Source organism: Calonectris borealis, unplaced genomic scaffold, assembly GCF_964195595.1.
Source record: "Calonectris borealis unplaced genomic scaffold, bCalBor7.hap1.2 HAP1_SCAFFOLD_324, whole genome shotgun sequence".
Classification (NCBI taxonomy): Eukaryota; Metazoa; Chordata; class Aves; order Procellariiformes; family Procellariidae; genus Calonectris; species Calonectris borealis.
The window spans coordinates 1-22,985 of NW_027441706.1; the positions used below are offsets into that span (position 1 = coordinate 1).

At 67.0% G+C, this 22,985-nt stretch overlaps 1 protein-coding gene across 1 annotated transcript; it reads right to left on the reverse strand.

The window, feature by feature from the left end:
• Nucleotides 1–7,056: 7,056 nt before the first annotated feature.
• LOC142077605 (proline-rich protein 12-like) lies at nt 7,057–22,185 on the reverse strand. The gene is made up of 4 exons (XM_075139534.1): nt 22,042–22,185; nt 14,559–14,671; nt 11,618–11,779; nt 7,057–10,571 (listed from the first exon to the last, which is right to left on the reverse strand). Exons 1-4 carry the CDS (start codon nt 22,125–22,127, stop codon nt 7,057–7,059), a joined length of 3,876 nt encoding a protein of 1,291 aa, XP_074995635.1. The 5' UTR covers nt 22,128–22,185.
• Nucleotides 22,186–22,985: the final 800 nt, after the last annotated feature.

Sequence of the window (22,985 nt, forward strand, 5' to 3'; positions counted from 1 at the left end):
AGTGCCCCCCCAGTGCCCCCCCCAGTACCCCCATTATTTCCCAGTGTCTCCCAGTGCCCCCATTATCTCCCACAGGAGCTCCCCCCACCCAGAGCCCCCCCAATACTTACCAGTGCCCCCCCCCAGGACATTCCAGTGCCCCCCCAGTTCCTCCCAGTACCCCACCAGCCCTCTGCAATCAACCCTAGATGCCCCCCAATACTGACCAGTGCCTCCCAATAGCAACTGGAAACGACCCCCCCAAACACCCCCTTCCCCCCCAAATCCACAGCCCAGGACCCCCCGGCACCCCAAAACCCCCCAAAGCCCCCCAAATCTTCACCCTGAGGCTTTGGGGGGGGCAGGAGACCCCCAAATTCCCCCCAAAACCCCCAAACACCCCCTTTTCCCCCCAACTTCTGCACCCCAAGACCCCGCTCCAGCCCCCAGCACCCCAAAACCCCCCAAATCCTCACCTGGAGGGGCCCCAACCCATTGCCACGTCCAACTTTGGGGCTTTTGGGGGCCATCAGAGGGCGCAAGACCAGGGGGAGCCCCCCAAAACCCCAAACCCCCCCTTTTCCCCCCAACCTTCCCCTCCCAAGACCCCACTCCAGCCCCCAGCACCCCAAAACCCCCTCAACCCCCCCCAAATCCTCACCTGGAGGGGCTTGAGGGGCTCCAAGCCTTCACCATCCCCAACCTTGGGGCTTTCTGAGGCCATCAAAGGGCGCAAGACCAGCAGGAACCCCCCAAAAAAGCCCCAACACCCCCTTTCCCCCCAACCTTCACCTCCAAACACCCCACTCCAGCCCCCAGCACCCCAAAACCCCCCAAATCCTCACCTGGAGGGGCCCCAACCCATTGCCACGTCCAACCTTGGGGCTTTTTGGGGCCATCAAAGGGCGCAAGACCAGGAGGAGCCCCCCAAAAACCCCAAACACCCCCTTTTCCCCAACCTTCACCTCCAAACACCCCACTCCAGCCCCCAGCACCCCAAAACCCCCAAATCCTCACCTGGAGGGGCCCCAACCCATTGCCACGTCCAACCTTGGGGCTTTTTGGGGCCATCAAAGGGCGCAAGACCAGCAGGAGCCCCCCAAAAACCCCAAACACCCCCTTTTCCCCCAACCTTCCCCTCCCAAGACCCCACAACAACCCCCAGCACCCCAAAACCCCCTCAACCCCCCCCAAATCCTCACCTTGAGGGGCTTGAGGGGCTCCAAGCCTTCACCATCCCCAACCTTGGGGCTTTTTGGGGCCATCAGAGGGCGCAAGACCAGCAGGAACCCCCCAAAAACCCCAAACACCCCCTTTCCCCCCAACCTTCACCTCCCAACACCCCACAGCAACCCCCAGCACCCCAAAATCCCCCAAATCCTCACCTGGAGGGGCCCCAACCCATTGCCACGTCCAACCTTGGGGCTTTTTGGGGCCATCAAAGGGCACAAGACCAGGAGGAGCCCCCCAAAAAAGCCCCAACACCCCCTTTCCCCCCAACCTTCGCCTCCCAAGACCCCACTCCAGCCCCCAGCACCCCAAAATCCCCTCAACCCCCCCCCAAATCCTCACCTTGAGGGGCTTGAGGGTCCCCAACCCATTGCTACGTCCAACCTTGGGGCTTTTGGGGGCCATCAAAGGGCGCAAGACCAGGAGGAGCCCCCCAAAAACCCCAAACACCCCCTTTCCCCCCAACCTTCACCTCCCAACACCCCACAGCAACCCCCAGCACCCCAAAATCCCCCAAATCCTCACCTGGAGGGGCCCCAACCCATTGCCACGTCCAACCTTGGGGCTTTTTGGGGCCATCAAAGGGCACAAGACCAGGAGGAGCCCCCCAAAAAAGCCCCAACACCCCCTTTCCCCCCAACCTTCGCCTCCCAAGACCCCACTCCAGCCCCCAGCACCCCAAAATCCCCTCAACCCCCCCCCAAATCCTCTCCTTGAGGGGCTTGAGGGTCCCCAACCCATTGCTACGTCCAACCTTGGGGCTTTTGGGGGCCATCAAAGGGCGCAAGACCAGGAGGAGCCCCCCAAAAACCCCAAACACCCCCTTTCCCCCCAACCTTCACCTCCAAACACCCCACTCCAGCCCCCAGCACCCCAAAACCCCCCAAATCCTCACCTGGAGGGGCCCCAACCCATTGCTACGTCCAACCTTGGGGCTTTTGGGGGCCATCAAAGGGCGCAAGACCAGGAGGAGCCCCCCAAAAAAGCCCCAACACCCCCTTTCCCCCCAACCTTCGCCTCCCAAGACCCCACAACAACCCCCAGCACCCCAAAACCCCCTCAACCCCCCCCAAATCCTCACCTTGAGGGGCTTGAGGGGCTCCAAGCCTTCACCATCCCCAACCTTGGGGCTTTTTGGGGCCATCAAAGGGCGCAAGACCAGGAGGAGCCCCCCAACAAGCCCCAAACACCCCCTTTTCCCCCAACCTTCGCCTCCCAAGACCCCACAACAACCCCCAGCACCCCAAAAACCCCTCAACCCCCCCCAAATCCTCTCCTTGAGGGGCTTGAGGGCTCCAAGCCTTCACCATCCCCAACCTTGGGGCTTTTTGGGGCCATCAAAGGGCTCAAGACCAGGGGGAGCCCCCCAAAACCCCCAAACACCCCCTTTTCCCCCAACCTTCCCCTCCCAAGACCCCACTCCAGCCCCCAGCACCCCAAAACCCCCCAAATCCTCACCTTGAGTGGCTTGAGGGGCTCCAGGCCGTTACCATCGGCCCCCTCCTCGCCGCCCTTCTTGCCCCGTCCCCGTCCTCGTCCCCGGGGCTTTTTGGGTCCGTCGGGGGCCAGGAGACCAGCGGGAACCCCCCAACAAGTCCCAACACCCCCTTTCACCCCAACCTTCACCTCCAAACACCCCACAACGACTGCCAGCACCCCAAAACCCCCCAAATCCTCACCTGGAGGGGCTTGAGGGGCCCCAACCCACTGCTACGTCCAACCTTGGGGCTTTTTGGGGCCATCAGAGGGCGCAAGACCAGCAGGAACCCCCCAAAAAAGCCCAAACACCCCCTTTTCCCCCAACCTTCGCCTCCCAAGACCCCACTCCAGCCCCCAGCACCCCAAAACCCCCTCAACCCCCCCAAATCCTCACCTTGAGGGGCTTGAGGGGCTCCAAGCCTTCACCATCCCCAACCTTGGGGCTTTTTGGGGCCATCAAAGGGCGCAAGACCAGGAGGAGCCCCCCAACAAGCTCAAAACACCCCCTTTCCCCCCAACCTTCCCCTCCCAAGACCCCACTCCAGCGCCCAGCACCCCAAAACCCCCCAAATCCTCACCTGGAGGGGCCCCAACCCATTGCTACGTCCAACCTTGGGGCTTTTTGGGGCCATCAGAGGACGCAAGACCAGGAGGAGCCCCCCAACAAGCCCCAACACCCCCTTTCCCCCCAACCTTCACCTCCAAACACCCCACTCCAGCGCCCAGCACCCCAAAACCCCCCAAATCCTCACCTGGAGGGGCCCCAACCCATTGCCACGTCCAACCTTGGGGCTTTTTGGGGCCATCAGAGGGCGCAAGACCAGCAGGAACCCCCCAAAAACCCCAAACACCCCCTTTCCCCCCAACCTTCACCTCCAAACACCCCACTCCAGCCCCCAGCACCCCAAAACCCCCTCAACCCCCCCCAAATCCTCACCTTGAGGGGCTTGAGGGGCTCCAAGCCTTCACCATCCCCAACCTTGGGGCTTTTTGGGGCCATCAAAGGGCGCAAGACCAGGAGGAGCCCCCCAACAAGCCCCAAACCCCCCCTTTTCCCCCCAACCTTCCCCTCCCAAGACCCCACTCCAGCCCCCAGCACCCCAAAACCCCCTCAACCCCCCCCAAATCCTCACCTTGAGGGGCTTGAGGGGCTCCAAGCCTTCACCATCCCCAACCTTGGGGCTTTTTGGGGCCATCAAAGGGCGCAAGACCAGGAGGAGCCCCCCAACAAGCCCCAACACCCCCTTTCCCCCCAACCTTCCCCTCCCAAGACCCCACTCCAGCCCCCAGCACCCCAAAACCCCCCAAATCCTCACCTTGAGGGGCTTGAGGGGCTCCAGGCCGTTACCATCGGCCCCCTCCTCGCCGCCCTTCTTGCCCCGTCCCCGTCCTCATCCCCAGGGCTTTTTGGGTCCGTCGGGGGCCAGGAGACCAGCGGGAACCCCCCAACAAGTCCCAACACCCCCTTTCACCCCAACCTTCACCTCCAAACACCCCACAACGACTGCCAGCACCCCAAAACCCCCCAAATCCTCACCTGGAGGGGCCCCAACCCATTGCCACGTCCAACCTTGGGGCTTTTTGGGGCCATCAGAGGACGCAAGACCAGGAGGAGCCCCCCAACAAGCCCCAACACCCCCTTTTCCCCCAACCTTCACCTCCCAACACCCCACTCCAGCCCCCAGCACCCCAAAACCCCCTCAAGCCCCCCCAAATCCTCACCTTGAGGGGCTTGAGGGGCTCCAAGCCTTCACCATCCCCAACCTTGGGGCTTTTTGGGGCCATCAAAGGGCGCAAGACCAGGAGGAGCCCCCCAACAAGCCCCAACACCCCCTTTTCCCCCAACCTTCACCTCCAAACACCCCACTCCAGCCCCCAGCACCCCAAAACCCCCTCAACCCCCCCCAAATCCTCTCCTTGAGGGGCTTGAGGGGCTCCAAGCCTTCACCATCCCCAACCTTGGGGCTTTTTGGGGCCATCAGAGGGCGCAAGACCAGCAGGAACCCCCCAAAAAAGCCCCAACACCCCCTTTCCCCCCAACCTTCACCTCCAAACACCCCACTCCAGCCCCCAGCACCCCAAAACCCCCTCAACCCCCCCCAAATCCTCTCCTTGAGGGGCTTGAGGGGCTCCAAGCCTTCACCATCCCCAACCTTGGGGCTTTCTGAGGCCATCAAAGGGCGCAAGACCAGGAGGAGCCCCCCAACAAGCCCCAAACCCCCCCTTTTCCCCCCAACCTTCCCCTCCCAAGACCCCACTCCAGCCCCCAGCACCCCAAAACCCCCTCAACCCCCCCCAAATCCTCACCTTGAGGGGCTTGAGGGGCTCCAAGCCTTCACCATCCCCAACCTTGGGGCTTTTTGGGGCCATCAAAGGGCGCAAGACCAGCAGGAGCCCCCCAAAAAAGCCCCAACACCCCCTTTCCCCCCAACCTTCACCTCCAAACACCCCACTCCAGCCCCCAGCACCCCAAAACCCCCCAAATCCTCACCTTGAGGGGCTTGAGGGGCTCCAGGCCGTTACCATCGGCCCCCTCCTCGCCGCCCTTCTTGCCCCGTCCCCGTCCTCGTCCCCAGGGCTTTTTGGGTCCGTCGGGGGCCAGGAGACCAGCGGGAACCCCCCAACAAGTCCCAACACCCCCTTTCACCCCAACCTTCACCTCCAAACACCCCACAACCACTGCCAGCACCCCAAAACCCCCCAAATCCTCACCTGGAGGGGCTTGAGGGGCCCCAACCCATTGCTACGTCCAACTTTGGGGCTTTTTGGGGCCATCAGAGGATGCAAGACCAGGAGGAGCCCCCCAACAAGCCCCAACACCCCCTTTTCCCCCAACCTTCACCTCCAAACACCCCACTCCAGCCCCCAGCACCCCAAAACCCCCTCAAGCCCCCCCAAATCCTCACCTTGAGGGGCTTGAGGGGCTCCAAGCCTTCACCATCCCCAACCTTGGGGCTTTTTGGGGCCATCAAAGGGCGCAAGACCAGGAGGAGCCCCCCAAAAACCCCAAACACCCCCTTTTCCCCCAACCTTCCCCTCCCAAGACCCCACTCCAGCCCCCAGCACCCCAAAACCCCCCAAATCCTCACCTGGAGGGGCCCCAACCCATTGCTACGTCCAACCTTGGGGCTTTTTGGGGCCATCAGAGGGCGCAAGACCAGGAGGAGCCCCCCAACAAGCCCCAACACCCCCTTTTCCCCCAACCTTCACCTCCAAACACCCCACTCCAGCCCCCAGCACCCCAAAACCCCCTCAACCCCCCCCAAATCCTCACCTGGAGGGGCTTGAGGGGCTCCAAGCCTTCACCATCCCCAACCTTGGGGCTTTTTGGGGCCATCAGAGGACGCAAGACCAGCAGGAACCCCCCAAAAAAGCCCCAACACCCCCTTTCCCCCCAACCTTCACCTCCAAACACCCCACTCCAGCCCCCAGCACCCCAAAACCCCCCAAATCCTCACCTTGAGGGGCTTGAGGGGCTCCAGGCCGTTACCATCGGCCCCCTCCTCGCCGCCCTTCTTGCCCCGTCCCCGTCCTCGTCCCCAGGGCTTTTTGGGTCCGTCGGGGGCCAGGAGACCAGCGGGAACCCCCCAACAAGTCCCAACACCCCCTTTCACCCCAACCTTCACCTCCAAACACCCCACAACCACTGCCAGCACCCCAAAACCCCCCAAATCCTCACCTGGAGGGGCTTGAGGGGCCCCAACCCATTGCTACGTCCAACTTTGGGGCTTTTTGGGGCCATCAGAGGACGCAAGACCAGGAGGAGCCCCCCAACAAGCCCCAACACCCCCTTTTCCCCCAACCTTCACCTCCAAACACCCCACTCCAGCCCCCAGCACCCCAAAACCCCCTCAACCCCCCCCAAATCCTCTCCTTGAGGGGCTTGAGGGGCTCCAAGCCTTCACCATCCCCAACCTTGGGGCTTTTTGGGGCCATCAAAGGGCGCAAGACCAGGAGGAGCCCCCCAAAAACCCCAAACACCCCCTTTCCCCCCAACCTTCCCCTCCCAAGACCCCACTCCAGCCCCCAGCACCCCAAAACCCCCCAAATCCTCACCTGGAGGGGCCCCAACCCATTGCTACGTCCAACCTTGGGGCTTTTTGGGGCCATCAGAGGACGCAAGACCAGGGGGAGCCCCCCAACAAGCCCCAACACCCCCTTTCCCCCCAACCTTCCCCTCCCAACACCCCACTCCAGCCCCCAGCACCCCAAAACCCCCTCAAGCCCCCCCAAATCCTCTCCTTGAGGGGCTTGAGGGGCTCCAAGCCTTCACCATCCCCAACCTTGGGGCTTTCTGGGGCCATCAGAGGGCGCAAGACCAGCAGGAACCCCCCAAAAAAGCCCCAACACCCCCTTTCCCCCCAACCTTCACCTCCAAACACCCCACTCCAGCCCCCAGCACCCCAAAACCCCCCAAATCCTCACCTTGAGTGGCTTGAGGGGCTCCAGGCCGTTACCATCGGCCCCCTCCTCGCCGCCCTTCTTGCCCCGTCCCCGTCCTCGTCCCCGGGGCTTTTTGGCTCCGTCGGGCGCCAGAAGACCGGGAGGTTCGGCCAAAGGTCGGATGCGGGGTCGCCCTCGGGGTCGGGGGGGTCCTTCCCGTTTGGGTTTGGTGGGTTTGCGCCCCCGTTTTTTGGGTCCGGGATGGGGTCCGGGGTGGGGACAGAAATCGATGTCCCCCATGGGGCTGAGGCTGGGTCGGGCTCGGCAGCTGGAGATGAGGTCGGGGAGGAGATCGGGCAAGCGGCGGCTGTTGAGGCGGATGTCGGCGGGGACGTCGGCTTTGTCCTCGTCGTCCTCGAATTCGTATTCTTGGGCGTAGGTTTTTTTGGGGGGGGGGAAGGGGTCGCGTTTGCGGAGGAGGTGAAAGGACGAAGTTTTGAGGAGTTTTTTGGGTTTGGAAGAACAAAAAAGAGGAGCGGTCAAAGGGGGTTTGGTTCCTTCGCCCGTGCTTTGGATCAAACCCAAAGGTTCGGCGTTGACGGTGGAGGGTAACTCGTGTTTGGGGGGGTCCAAAGTTAACGGGGGGGCTTCACCGCCCGCCCCCTCGGCTGGACAAAAAGCGGGGTAACTCTGTCCCATGTCGTAAGGTGGAGCCTTCAAAGCTTCGCCTCGAGGTTCCAGCCCCCCGGTTCCTTCCTCTTCCTCTTCCTCGGTGCTTTTAGGGAAATCTTCGGGGGGGGGACCGAACATGTCCTCCATCCCGGGGAAAAAACCCCGGTCCTCGTCCTGCAGCAAAGCGTCGGGGAAGCAGATGGAGGTGAGGGGGACGAAACGGTTTTTGCCCCCCGCCGGGCTCCCCCCCTCGACGAATTGGTCCTTGGCTTCCAACGGAGCGGGGGCAACCGTCGGCCCCCCTTCGGGATCCAGGAGATGACCTGGGGGTCCCTGAACCCCCCCGCTTTGGCCTAAATGAGGTTCTAAACCCAAAGGGGGTTCTAAAAAATCTTGGATTTCTTGGGGGGCCGGTAAAACCTCCATGGGTTCGGGGGGTAACGGCGGGGGGGCCTGGGGGTCCAACCCTTGCGAGCGGACGTGGGCTTGGTGGAGGTGGGCTTCCAGCAGCAGTTGAGGGGAGGGGGCGGCCGGGGGGGCCGGGGGGGCCGGGGGGGCCGGGGGGGGAGGCGGAGGGGGCGGCGGGGGGGGCGGCATCCGTTGTTGTTCCAAGAGGTGGACGTCGAGGGGGGGTCTGCCCTTGGGGCGGGGGTGGAGTTGGCTTTGGGTGTGGGTCAGGACGGAGGGGAGGAGAGACCCCCCCGGGACCGGTACGGCTACCGGTACCACCGGTACCGGCCCTAATTCGGGGGGGGGGTCCAATAAAAGACCGTGGGGTTCCAAGGGGGGTCCCTCGGCCACCAATCGCCCGTGCTCGGGGGTCTTGGGGAGGTAAGGGTGGGGTTGGCCCAATTCTTTGCCGGCGGTTAAATGCTCGGCCGGTTTCTTTAATTCCTGCCCGTAGGAATCGAGGGGGGGGGGTTGGTGGCCGTAATGGACCACCGAGGTAGCCGCTAGCCCCTCGCCCCCCCCGCCGGCCCCCCCGCCGGCCCCCCGATATTCTTTCCCTCGTTCGGGTTTTTTCTTTTCTTTCAACAAAGCCAATTCCAAAGCCGCCGGCCCTTCCAGATTGGAATTGGGCCGGATCACGCTCTGTAACTGGTATCGCTCCTCGGCTTTTCCCAACCCCCCGTAGCCCCCCAAACTTTTCCCGGCCCCTCCTCGTTCCTCGCAAGCCCCCAACCCCTCGCTCGGCCCGCGGGGGGGGCTGGGGGCTTGGAGGAGATGTTGGATGAGAAAATCCTCGTCCTCGCTGCGTTCGGCCGCCAGCAGCTCCGCGTCCCCTTTCCCTCCTTTGCCGAAAGCGGGGGGTCGGTCTAAGCCCCCCGGCCCCCCGCCGTAAGCCGGCGGCATAAAAGAAGGAGATAAAACGTTCCCTAAATATTTTTGGGATTGACCCGGGGAAGCCCCGCTTTGGGGGCGCGGGGCCGGAGGGGATTGAAGAGGTCGGATAATGGGGGATGGGCTGGACCCCCCTAAACCGGCGTAGGGGAGGGGGGCCGGCATGGCGGGCGAGTGGCCGGTGCTGTAACTGAGGGAGGGGCTGGCGGTGGGTAACCCCTGGGAGGGGGGCGGGGGGCCGTACCCCGACGTTTGCCCCCCCTCGGGTTGGACCCCGTAAGGCAACGCCTGGAGTTGCTCGGGGGAATAGGTTTGACCTTGGCTAACGCAAGGTTGCAAGCCCTGGCCACCTTGCCCCCCGCCTTGCCCCCCAGTTGGGTAACTGGGAGCTTTACCCCCCAATTCCCCCCCTTGCCCCCCGCTGAAAGCCCCGGCGGGTTGCCCGCCGCCCCCTAAATTTTGAGGGGGCGGGGGATTAGCGCCGTAAGCGGTAGCCGGCCCCATGGCTAGTAAATTGGGAGGTTGGCCAGGAGAATAAGCCGGGGACTGGCTGGCGATGACGGAGCTGGGTTTGGGGGTGCTGGGGGTGTAGCTGCTTTGACATTTGGGGGTGGCGGTGGAACGAGGGGTCTGGCGGGAAGCCGAATAACTTTTCGATTTGCCGGCGCCGTTGCCGGCGCCGCCCGTCGTCGCACCGCCGCCGCTACCGCCGTTACCGCCGTTACCGCCGCCGCTACCGCCGGAATACGCCGGCGATTGGATGATGGGTCGATAACTTTGAGCTGGTTCCGGTCGAGGAGCCGTCGGATTTTTGGGAGGTTGTTGGGAACCCTCGGAAGCGGCGGGAGATTGGTCACCCAGAGGGCTACAGGAAAGCGGAGCGCGGTGCGACATTTGTTGGTAGGTACCGCCGCAGCTCAGGTAGTGTTGGAGGCTGTGCGCGGCGGGCGGGAGTTGCGGTTGTGCGCCGGCCGGGCGTTGGTAGTGTTTGATGACGCTGTCTTGCCGAGGGACGGCGCGGTCGCTTCCTCCTCCCCCTCCTCCTCCTCCTCCTCCTCCTCCTCCTCCTCCTCCTCCTCCGAAAACCGAAGCGTTGTAAAGTTGCGCCGGTTGTTCCGTCGGGGCGGTTAAGGGAGCCGAAAGTAAATTAAACTGGGAGGAACTGGGAGGTCCTCGATAAGCCGAACTTTGCGGGGGTAAACCCGAACTTAAAACGGCGCTGCCCAAGCGTTCGAATCCCAGGGAGGGGGGGACGCTCCCCTGGGTGGGTTTGATGTGGAGGAGGGGGTCGTGGGGGGAGAGGAGCCCGTTGGAGCCGGGGCTGAAGGCGGCCTCGGGGAGGCTGAGGGGGGAGCTGACCGGGAAGCTTCGCCCGCTGAAGGAGGCCGGGTGCTGGTAGGCGCTGAGCGCCGAGGAGGAGGGGAAGGTTCCCGAACCCGGTAACGCTCCCGAGATGAATAATTCGGCCGGCGCTGGAGTGTGCATGGCTGGGGGGGGGAGAAAAGGGGGTGAGGGGGGGGGAGAAAAGGGGGTGAGGGGGGGGGGGAGATCCTGGGGGGGACAGGACCCTCGCAGGGGCAATTACATTCCCCCCCCCCCCCCCAGAGCAAAATAGGACCCCCCAGAGCAGGATAGGACCCCCCCAAGGAGGATAGGACCCCCCAGAGCAAGAGAGGACCCCCCCCGGGGCAGGATTAGACCCCCCCAGGGCAGGACAGGACCCCCCCCCCCAGGACAGGATTAGACCCCCCAGGGCAGCACAGGACCCCCCCCGGGCAGGATTGGACCCCCCCAGGGCAGCACAGGACCCCCCCCGGGCAGGATTGGACCCCCCCAGGGCAGCACAGGACCCCCCCAGGGCAGCACAGGACCCCCCCGAACAGGATAAGACCCCCCTAGGCAGGACAGGACCCCCCCAGGGCAGGATTAGACCCCCCAGGGCAGCACGGGACCCCCCCAAGGCAGGATTAGACCCCCCAGACAGGACAGGAACCCCCCCCCGGGCAGGATTAGACCCCCCCAGGGCAGCACAGGACCCCCCCAAGGCAGGATTAGACCCCCCAGGGCAGCACAGGACCCCCCCACGGCAGGATTAGACCCCCCAGGGCAGCACAGGACCCCCCCAGGGCAGGATTAGACCCCCCAGGGCAGCACAGGACCCCCCCCCGGGCAGGATTGGACCCCCCCCCGGGCAGGATTGGACCCCCCCAGGGCAGCACAGGACCCCCCCAGGGCAGGATTAGACCCCCCAGGGCAGCACGGGACCCCCCCCAGAGCACAATAGGACCCCCCCAGAACAGGATAAGACCCCCCTAGGCAGGACAGGACCCCCCCAAGGCAGGATTAGACCCCCCCAGGGCAGGACAGGACCCCCCCCAGGACAGGATTAGACCCCCCCCGGGCAGCACAGGACCCCCCCAGGGCAGCACAGGACCCCCCCCGGGCAGCACAGGACCCCCCCAGAACAGGATTAGACCCCCCAGGGCAGCACAGGGCCCCCCCCCCCCGTCAGGATCGGGCCCCCCAGACCCACCAGTCTGCCAGGAGGGGGTGCGGAACTGGGAGAGCAGGGAGGAGGCGGAGGGGCCGGGCTGCGGCGCCCGCGACTCCAGCGCCGAGATGAGGTTCATGACGGAGGCGTCGGGCGCCGCGCCCCCCGCGTGGTGCAGCCCCGTCTCGAAGAGCCCCGACAGCCCTGGGGACGGGGACAGCTCGGGGACACCGCGGGGACAGCGCGGGGACGGCTCGGGGACACCGCGGGGACAGCGCGGGGACGGCTCGGGGACACCGGGGGGACAGCGCGGGGACACTGCGGCCAGGCCTCCCCAGGGGACGGGGACAGCTCGGGGACACCGTGGGGACAGCGCGGGGACGGCTCGGGGATACCGTGGGGACAGCGCGGGGACACCGCGGGGACAGCGCGGGGACACCGGGGGGACACCATGGGGACACCGCGGGGACAGCTCGGGGACAGCGCGGGGACAGCGCGGCCAGGCCTCCCCAGGGGACGGGGACAGCGCGGGGACAGCGTGGGGACACCGCAGGGACGGCTTGGGGACACCGTGGGGACAGCGCGGGGACACCGTGGGGACAGCGCGGGGACAGCGCGGGGACAGTGCGGGGACAGCGCGGGGACACCATGGCCAGGCCTCCCCAGGGGACAGGGACAGCTCGGGGACACCGTGGGGACAGCGCGGGGACAGTGCGGGGACAGCGCGGGGACACCATGGCCAGGCCTCCCCAGGGGACGGGGACAGCTCGGGGACACCACGGGGACAGCTCGGGGACACCGCGGGGACAGCGCAGGGACAGCGCGGGGACAGCGCAGGGACAGCGCGGGGACACTGCGGCCAGGCCTCCCCGGGGGACGGGGACAGCTCGGGGACACCACGGGGACACCGCGGGGACAGCGCGGGGACAGCGCGGGGACAGCGCGGCCAGGCCTCCCCACGGGACGGGGGCAGCTCGGGGACACCGTGGGGACACTGTGGCCAGGCCTCCCCGGGGGACGGGGACAGCTCGGGGTCAGCTCGGGGACACCCGTGGCCCTGCTTCTCCATGGGGACAGCTTGGGGACAGCGTGGGGACATGGCCACCCTGTTTCCCCGGGGATTGGGGGACGCCTTAGGGACATGAGCGTGGGGACGGGGACGTGGATGTGAGTGGGGGGGACACCAGTGTGACACGCGTGGGGACATGGATGGAGCACGGGGACAGGGGGACACGCGTGGGGACATGGGGACACGCGTGGGGACATGGATGGAGCACGGGGACAGGGGGACACGCGTGGGGACATGGGGACACGCGTGGGGACATGGATGGAGCACGGGGACAGGGGGACACGCGTGGGGACATGGATGGAGCACGGGGACAGGGGGACACGCGTGGGGACATGGGGACACGCGTGGGGACATGGATGGAGCACGGGGACAGGGGGACACGCGTGGGGACAGGGGGACACGCGTGGGGACATGGATGGAGCACGGGGACAGGGGGACACGCGTGGGGACATGGGGACAAGGACACAGCCCTGGGGACACGCAAGGACAGGGACAAGCATGGGGACACGGTGACGCAGGGACACGGTGACCCTGGGGACACGGGGACAACCCATGCGCTGGGGACAGGGGGACACGGCCCGCACTGGGATGTGGCAACAAAGGGACACGGGGACCGCGGGGTCACGGTGACAACGGGACACGGGGACCGCGGGGTCACGGTGACAACGGGATATGAGGTCACAGGGTTGGAGAGTCACGGTGACACAGGGACCGTGAGGACATGGGAACCATGGGGTTACGGTGACACAGGGTCACGGTGACAAAGTGACATGGGGACATGGGAACCCTGGGATTACGGTGACGCGGTGACAAAGGGACCCAGGGTTGGGGTGTTGAGGTGACACGGTGACAAAGAGACCCGGGGACTGCAGGGTCACGGTGACAAAGGGACCTGGGGTTGGGGTGTCGCGGTGACACGGTGACAAAGGGACCCGGGGACTGCAGGGTCACGGTGACAAAGGGACCCGGGGACTGCAGGGTCACGGTGACACGGTGACAAAGGGACCCAGGGACTGCAGGGTCACGGTGACAAAGGGACCTGGGGTCTCAGTGCCACGGGGTTAGGGTGACGTGGGGACAGGGTGACAAAGGGACCCGGGGTCTCAGTGCCACGGGGTTGGGGTGACGTGGGGACGCGGTGACACAAGGACCCGGGGACTGCAGGGTCGCGGTGACAAAGGGACCCGGGGGTTGGGGTGTTGCGGTGACGTGTGGTCAGGGTGACACAGTGCCGCAGGGTCGGGGTGTCATGGTGACACGGGGTCAGGGTGACGCAGGGTGACACGGGGTCAGGGTGACGCAGGGTGCCGCAAGGTTGGGGTGTTGCGGTGACACGGTGATGGAGGGCCCCGGGATCGCGGTGCTGCAGGGTTTGGGTGTCGGGGGGTTGGGGTGCCACGGGGGCGGGGTGTCGGGGTGCTGGGGGGTCAGGGTGCCGCAGGACTGGGGTGCTGGGGGGTCGGGGTGTTGGGGTGCCGCAGGGTGGGGGTGTTGGGGTGCCGGGGGGGTCGGGGTGCCAGGGGATTGGGGTCCTGCAGGGTGGGGGTGTTGGGGTGCCGGGGGGTTGGGGTGCTGGGGGGTCGGGGTGCCGTGGGGTGGGGGTGCCAGGGGATTGGGGTCCTGCAGGGTGGGGGTGTTGGGGTGCCGGGGGGTTGGGGTGCTGGGGGGTCGGGGTGCCGTGGGGTGGGGGTGCCAGGGGATTGGGGTACTGGAGGGTGGGGGTGTTGGGGTGCTGGGCGGTTGGGGTGCCACGGGGTGGGGATGTTGGGGTGTCGGGGGATTGGGGTCCTGCAGGGTGGGGGTGTCGGGGTGCCGGGGGGTCGGGGTGCCGGGGGATTGGGGTCCTGCAGGGTGGGGGTGTCGGGGTGGCGGGGGGCGGGGGTGTCGGGGTGCCGGGGGGTGGCGGGGGCGTACCTGCGGGGTGGTGGTTGGCGGCATAGCCCTGGAGCGGGTGGGGGGCCCCGTAGGGCTGGCGGTGCAGCAGGTCGGGGTCGGGGTGCGACGCCCGCGAGCCCCCGTACACCAGGCTGGGGGGAGGGGAGCAGGGCCGTCAGCGCCGCGCTCGCCACCCCACCCCCGCTCGCACGTTCACCCCCACCCACCCCCCCCCGGCCCTCGCACGAGGGAGCCGCACGCCGTCGTGCAACGGGCGCGACGCGCGGCGGGGAACCACCCGCAGTCGTGCAACGGGCGCGATGCACGGCTGTGAGCTGCCTACAATCGTGCAACGGGTGTGAAAACATGGCGGGGAACCACCTACGGCCGTGCAACAGGCGCGACGCGCGGTTGTGAGCTGCCCACAGGCGTGCAATGGGTGTAACACGCAGCAAAGAACCTCCTACAGTCGCGCAACAGGCGCACTACACAGCTGTGAGCCGTCCACAGGCGTGCAACGGGTGTAATACGCACCAAAAAACCACCTACAGTCGTGCAACAGCTGCAATGCACGGCTGTGAGCTGCCCACAGGCGTGCAACGGGTGTAATACACACCAAAGAACCACCTACAGTCGCGCAACAGGCACAACACACGGCTGTGAGCTACCCGCAGGCGTGCAACGGGCGTAATACACACCAAAGAACCACCTACAGTTGTGCAACAGGCGCACTGCACAGCTGTGAACCGCCCACAGGCACGCAACGGGTGCGAAACGCGGCTGTGAGCTACCTACAATCGTGCAACGGGTGTGAAAACACGGTGGGGAACCACCTACGGTTGTGCAACAGGCGTGACGCGCGGTTGTGAGCTGCCCACAGGCGTGCAACGGGTGTAACACGCACCAAAGAACCTCCTACAGTCGCGCAACAGGCGCACTGCACAGCTGTGAGCCGCCCACAGGCATGCAACGGGTGTAATACGCACCAAAGAACCACTTACAGTCGTGCAACAGGTGCAACACACGGCTGTGAGCTGCCCACAGGCGTGCAACGGGTGTAATACACAGCAAAGAACCACCTACAGTCGCGCAACAGGCGCACTGCACAGCCGTGAGCTGCCCACAGGCATGCAACGGGTGTGACAAATAGTTGTGAGCTGCCCACAGGTGTGCAACGGGTGTAATACACACCAAAGAACCACCTACAGTCGTGCAACAGGCGCAACACACGGCTGTGAGCTGCCCACAGGCGTGCAAAGGGTGTAATACACACCAAAGAACCACCTACAGTCGTGCAACAGGCGCGCTGCACAGCTGTGAGCCGCCCACAGGCACGCAACAGGTGCGAAACGCGGCTGTGAGCTGCCTACAATCGTGCAACGGGTGTGAAAACACAGCGGGGAACCACCTACGGCCGTGCAACAGGCGCGACACGCGGTTGTGAGCTGCCCACAGGCGTGCAACGGGTGTAACACGCAGCAAAGAACCTCCTACAGTCGCGCAACAGGCGCAATGCACAGCTGTGAGCCGTCCACAGGCATGCAACGGGTGTAATACGCACCAAAAAAACACCTACAGTTGTGCAACAGGCGCAATGCACGGCTGTGAGCTGCCTGCAGGCGTGCAACGGGTGTAATACACACCGAAGAACCACCTACAGTCGTGCAACAGGCGCACTGCACAGCTGTGAGCTGCCCACAGGTGTGCAACGGGTGTAATACACACCAAAAAAAACACCTACAGTTGTGCAACAGGCGCAATGCACGGCTGTGAGCTGCCGGCAGGCGTGCAACGGGTGTAATACACAGCAAAGAACCACCTACAGTCGTGCAACAGGCGCACTGCACAGCCGTGAGCTGCCCACAGGCGTGCAACGGGTGTAATACACACCAAAGAATCACCTACAGTCGTGCAACAGGCGCACTGCACAGCTGTGAGCTGCCCACAGGTGTGCAACGGGTGTAATACGCACCAAAAAAACACCTACAGTTGTGCAACAGGCGCAATGCACGGCTGTGAGCTGCCGGCAGGCGTGCAACGGGTGTAATACACAGCAAAGAACCACCTACAGTCGTGCAACAGGCGCACTGCACAGCCGTGAGCTGCCCACAGGCGTGCAACGGGTGTAATACACACCAAAGAATCACCTACAGTCGTGCAACAGGCGCACTGCACAGCTGTGAGCCACCCACAGGCACGCAACGGGTGCGAAACGCGGCTGTGAGCTACCTACAATCGTGCAACGGGTGTGAAACACGGCAGGGAACCACCTACGGTTGTGCAACAGACCCGATGCGCAGTCGTGAGTGGCCCACAGGCGTGCAATGGGTGTGAAAGACAGCTGTGAGCTGCCTACAGTCACGCAACAGGCATGAGAGGCGCTTGTGAGCTGCCCACAGGCGTGCAACAGGCGTGATGCACAGCGGGGAACCGCCTACAGTCGTGCAACAGGCATCGCCCACAGCCGCACAATGGGTGTGAAGCACGGCAAGGAACTGCCTACAATCATGCAATGGGCGTGACAGGCAGTAAAGAACGACCTACAATCGTGCAACAGGCGTGACAGGTACTCGTGAGCTGCCTACAAGCGCACAACAAGCGTGATGCACAGCAAAGAATCACCTACAGTCCTGCAACAGGCCCAAGGCACGGTTGTGAGCCACCCACAGGCGTGCAACGGGTGTGATACATGGCGGAGAACCACCTACAGTCGTGCAACAGCCCCCATGCACAGTCGCGAGCGGCCCACAGGCGTGCAATGGGTGTAAAACACAGCTCTAAGCTGCCTACAGGCGTGCAATGGGCGGGAACCATGACAACCAACTTCCTACACCCCTGCAACGGGTGTGATAGATGGTGAGGAAGCACCTACAGTCGTGCAACAGTTGCGACAAGCGGTTGCCAACTGCCCACACGTGTGCAACGGGTGTGACACACGGCAAAGAACCACATACAGCCACGCAACAGGCGTGACACGCGCTTGTGAGCTGCCCACAGGTGCGCAACGGGCGTGAAACGTGGTTGTGAGCTCCCTACAACCGCGCAACAGGTGCGATACACAGTGAGAAACCACCTACAGCCGCGCAACAGGCGTGACATGCGCTTGTGAGCCGCCCGCAGGCGTGCAACAGCTGCGACACGCAGCGAGGAAGCACCTACAGTCGTGCAACAGGCGCCGTACGTGGTTGCGAGCAGCCCACAGCCGCGCAATGGGTGTGATACGCACCAAGGAACCACCTACAGTCGTGCAACAGGTACAACGCACAGTTGTGAGCAACCCACAGCCGTGCAACGGGTGCGATATGCAGGAAGAAAGCACCTACAGTCGTGCAACAGGCGTGAATCACCGTTGTGAGCAGCCCACAGCCACGCAACGGGTGTGATATGCAGCGAGGAACCACCTACAGTCGTGCAACAGGCGCAATACACGGTGGTGAGCAGCCCACAGCCACGCAACGGGTGTAACATGCAGCGAGGAACCACCTACAGTCGTGCAACAGGCACAACACACGGTGGATATGCAGCGAGGAACCATCTACAATCGTGCAACAGGCGCGACACACGGCTGTGAGCCGCCCACAGCCCTGCAACGGGTGTAATGTGCAGTGAGCAACCACCTACAGTCGTGCAACAGGCGCGATACGCGGTTCTGAGCAGCCCACAGCCGCACAACGGGTGTGATGCACAAACAAAGCAACCGCGCAACACACGACCACGCGCCACCCCGCCCCCCCCCCACACAATCACGCGCTGCCGCAGCCGTGCAAGGGGCGCAACGCACAGTCGCGCAACACCCGCGTGCCACCCCCGCGCCCCCGCCGCGGTTGTGCGGCGCGCGCCGGACGGGCGATAGTGCAAGAAGCCGGCGGGCGCCGCAGGCTCGTGCGACGGTTGGAGCCGCGCAACAGGCGGCGGGGGGTGCAGCGGCCGCGCAACGCAAACAGGCGGCGCCGCAGGACGCGCCCCTGCCACGCGCGAGGGCTCCTGCGCCGCACCCACCGCCGGACCCCCGCCCCCGTGCACCAGCACCCCAGGGACCCCGTGCACCCCAGGAGCTGGTGCACCCCACACCCCAGCACCCTGGGGACCCCAAACCCCACGCACCAGCACCCTGGGGACCCCACACCCCAGCACCCCAGGAGCTGGTGCACCCTGCACCCCACGCACCAGCACCCTGGGGACCCCAAACCCCAGCACCCTGGGGACCCTGCACCCCGTGCACCAGCACCCTGGGGACCCTGCACCCCACGTACCAGCACCCCAGGGACCCCACACCCCAGCACCCTGGGGACCCCAAACCCCACGCACCAGCACCCTGGGGACTCTGCACCCCACGTACCAGCACCCAAGGAACCCCAAACCCCAGCACCCTGGGGACCCCGCACCCCGTGCGCCAGCACCCTGGGGACCCCGAACCCCACGCACCAGCACCCTGGGGACTCTGCACCCCACGTACCAGCACCCAAGGAACCCCAAACCCCAGCACCCTGGGGACCCTGCACCCCACGTACCAGCACCCCAGGGACCCCACACCCCACACCCCAGCACCCCAGGGGCCCCAAACCCCACGCACCAGCACCCTGGGGATCCCACACCCCATGTACCAGCACCCCGGGGACCCCACACCCCAACACCCCAGCACCCCAGGATCTGGTGCACCCAGCACCCCACACCCCAGCACCCTGGGGACCCCAAACCCCACGCACCAGCACCCTGGGGACCCCACACCCCAGCACCCCATGATCTGGTGCACCCCGCACCCCACACAGCAGCACCCCAGGGACCCCAAACCCCACACCCCAGCACCCTGGGGACCCTGCACCCCACGTACCAGCACCCCAGGGACCCCACACCCCAGCACCCTGGGGACCCCGCACCCCAGCACCCTGGGGATCCTGCACCCCATGTACCAGCACCCTGGGGACCCCACACCCCAGGACCTGGTGCACCCCGCACCCCAGCACCCTGGGGACCCCAAACCCCATGCACCAGCACCCTGGGGACCCCACACCCCAGAGACCCTGCACCCCGCACACCAGCACCCCAGGATCTGGTGCACCCCCCACCCCACACATCAGCACCCTGGGGACCCTGCACCCCACACCCCAGCACCCCAGGGACCCCGAACCCCATGCACCAGCACCCCAGGACCTGGTGCACCCTGCACCCCACGCACCAGCACCCCAGGGACCCCAAACCCCACACACCAGCACCCTGGGGACCCCGCGCCCTGTGCACCCCAAGACCTGGTGCCCCAGCACCCTGAGGCTCCTGCACCCCAACACCCGCTGCACCGGGTCCCCAGCACCCCGGTCCCCAGTGCACAGAGACCCCTGCACCCCAAGTCCCGGTGCACGGACACCACAGCACCCAATGCGATGGGACCCTGCACCCCAATACCCCAGCACCCCAGAGCTGCTGCACCCGCTGCACCGGGACCCCAGCACCCAGCGCACCCCAGTCCCTGGTGCACGGACACCCCAGCACCCAGTGCAACGGGACCCCAGCACCCCAATACTCCTGCACCCCGGGGTCCTGCACCCAGTGCACCACGGTCCCAGCACCCCAAGTTCCAGTGCACCCCAGTCCCCGGCTCACGGACCCCCCAGCAGCCGGTGCAACGGGACCCCAGCACCCCAATAATCCTGCACCCGGGGCACAGAGACCCCACCACCCGCTGCACTGGGACCCCAGCACCCAGTGCACCCCAGTTCCCAGTGCAATGGGTGCCCAGCACCCTGGGATCCCTGCACCCCGTGCACCGGGGCCCCAGCACCCCAAATCCTGGTGCACCCCAGCACCCGGTGCACCAGCACCCCAACTTCCAGTGCACGGACACCTCAGCACCCAATGCAATGGGACCCTGCACCCCGATACTCCTGCACCCGCTGCGCCAGGTCCCCAGCACCCCAAACCCTGGTGCACCCCAGCACCCGCTGCACCGGGACCTCAGCACCTCAGCGCTCCTGCACCCGCTGCACCAGCACCCCCAGTCCCCGGTGCACCGGGGCCCCAGCACCCCAGTCCCTCGTGCACTGGCACCCCAGCACCCCTGCACCCCGGTACTCCTGCACCCAGTGCCCAGGGACCCCAGCACCCCAGTACTCCTGCACCAGCACCCCAGCACCCCAAGCCCCGGTGCACCCCAGCACCCGGTACGCCGGGGCGCCAGCACCCCGGGAGCCCCGCACCCCAGCACCCAGTGCACGGGGACCCCAGCACCCCAAGTCCCGGTGCACCGGCACCCCAGCACCCAGTGCACGGGGATCCCAGCACCCCAAGTCCGGGTGCACCGGCACCCCAGCACCCCGGTGCTCCTGCACCCCGTGCCCGGGGACCCCAGCCCCCCACTCCCTGGTGCACCGGCACCCCAGCACCCCAAGTCCCGGTGCACCGGCACCCCAGCACCCCGGTGCTCCTGCACCCCGTGCCCGGGGACCCCAGCCCCCCACTCCCTGGTGCACCAGCACCCCAGGACCCCAGCCCCCGGTGCACCGGGACCCCTGCACCCCGATAATCCTGCACCCCGTGCCCGGGGACCCCAGCACCCCAAGCCCTGCTGCACCGGGTCCCCAGCACCCCAATCCCCGGTGCACCGGCACCCCAGCACCCCGGTACCCCAGCACCCCAATCCCCGGTGCACCGGCACCCCAGCACCCCGGGACCCCAGCACCCCAATCCCCAGTGCACCGGCACCCCAGCACCCCGGTACCCCAGCACCCCAATCCCCGGTGCACCGGGTCCCCAGCACCCCAATCCCCGGTGCACCGGCACCCCAGCACCCCGGGACCCCAGCACCCCTAGCCCCGGTGCACCGGGTCCCCAGCACCCCAATCCCCGGTGCACCGGCACCCCAGCACCCCGGGACCCCAGCACCCCTAGCCCCGGTGCACCGGGTCCCCAGCACCCCAATCCCCGGTGCACCGGCACCCCAGCACCCCGGGACCCCAGCACCCCTAGCCCCGGTGCACCAGCACCCCGGAACTCCCACACCGGGTCCCAGCACCCCAGGACTCCTGCACCCAGTGCCCGGGGACCCCAGCACCCCAAGTCCCGGTGCACCGGATCCCCAGCACCCCGGTACACCGGGACCCCCACACCCCGGTACTCCTGCACCCGGTGCCCGGGGACCCCAGCACCCCACGCCCCGGTGCACCGGCACCCCAGCACCCCGGTACTCCCGCACCGGGTCCCCCGTGCCCGGGGACCCCAGCACCCCACGCCCCGGTGCAGCGGCACCCCAGCACCCCGGCACCCCAGCACCCCAAGCCCCCGGTCCACCGGCACCCCAGCCCCCCGGTACTCCCGCACCGGGTCCCCCGTTCCCGGGGACCCCAGCACCCCAAACCCCCGGTCCACCGGCACCCCAGCCCCCCGGTGCACCCCAGCCCCCGCCGCCCCGGGTCCCCAGCACCCCGCTACTCCCGCCCCGGCTCCCCCGCACCCCAAGCCCCCGCTGCACCGGTACCCCCGCCCCCCGTTGTCCCCCCCCCCCCCCCTTCCGGTGCCCCCCGCCCCTCACCTGGCCTTGGCGGAGCGCTCGTAGCTCCAGCCGGGCCCGGCGGCCAGCGGGTCCCCGAAACCGGCGGCCGGGTAGTTCCTGTCCATGGGGGCGGCGGCCCCGGCGGGGGCCAAGGGCGGGGCGGGGCGGGACGGGCCCCTCCGCGGCGGCTCCCCCGGGGCCGGGCCGGGCGGCTGGGCCGGGGGCGGCGGAGGGCGGCGGAGGGCGGCGGCGGCAGCGGGGAGGGGGGGGGGGAGCTCACGGAGCGGCCATGTTGGCTGGCGGGGCCGCGCCGCCGCCGCTTCCTCCCACAATGCACCGCGCCGCGGGGGGGGGGGCGGGGGGAGGAGGAGGGAGGGCGGGGCGGCGGCGCGCGGCGGCGGCGGGAGCGGCAAGGGGGCGGGGGAAGGGGCGGGGCCAGGCAGTGGCGGGAGCGCCAAGGGGGCGGGGGAAGGGGGCGGGGCCAGGCGGTGGCGGTGGCCGGGGGAAAGGGCGGGGTCCTGCGGCGGCGGGAGCGCCAAGGGGGCGGGGAAGGGGGCGGGGCCAGGTCAGCGGCTGTGGCTGTGGAAGGGGCGGGGCCAGGCGGCGGCGGGAGCGCCAAGGGGGCGGGGAAGGGGGCGGGGCCAGGTCAGCGGCTGTGGCTGGGGAAGGGGCGGGGCCAGGCGGCGGCGGGAGCGCCAAGGGGGCGGGGAAGGGGGGCCAGGCGGTGGCTGTGGCCGGGGAAGGGGCGGGGGCAGGCGGCGGCGGGAGCGCCAAGGGGGCGGGGAAGGGGGCGGGGCCAGGCGGTGGCTGTGGCCGGGGAAGGGGCGGGGGCAGGCGGCGGCGGGAGCGCCAAGGGGGCGGGGAAGGGGGCGGGGCCAGGTCAGCGGCTGTGGCTGGGGAAGGGGCGGGGCGAGGCGGCGGCGGGAGCGCCAAGGGGGCGGGAAAAGGGGCGGGGGAAGGGGCGGGGCGAGGCGGTGGCGGGA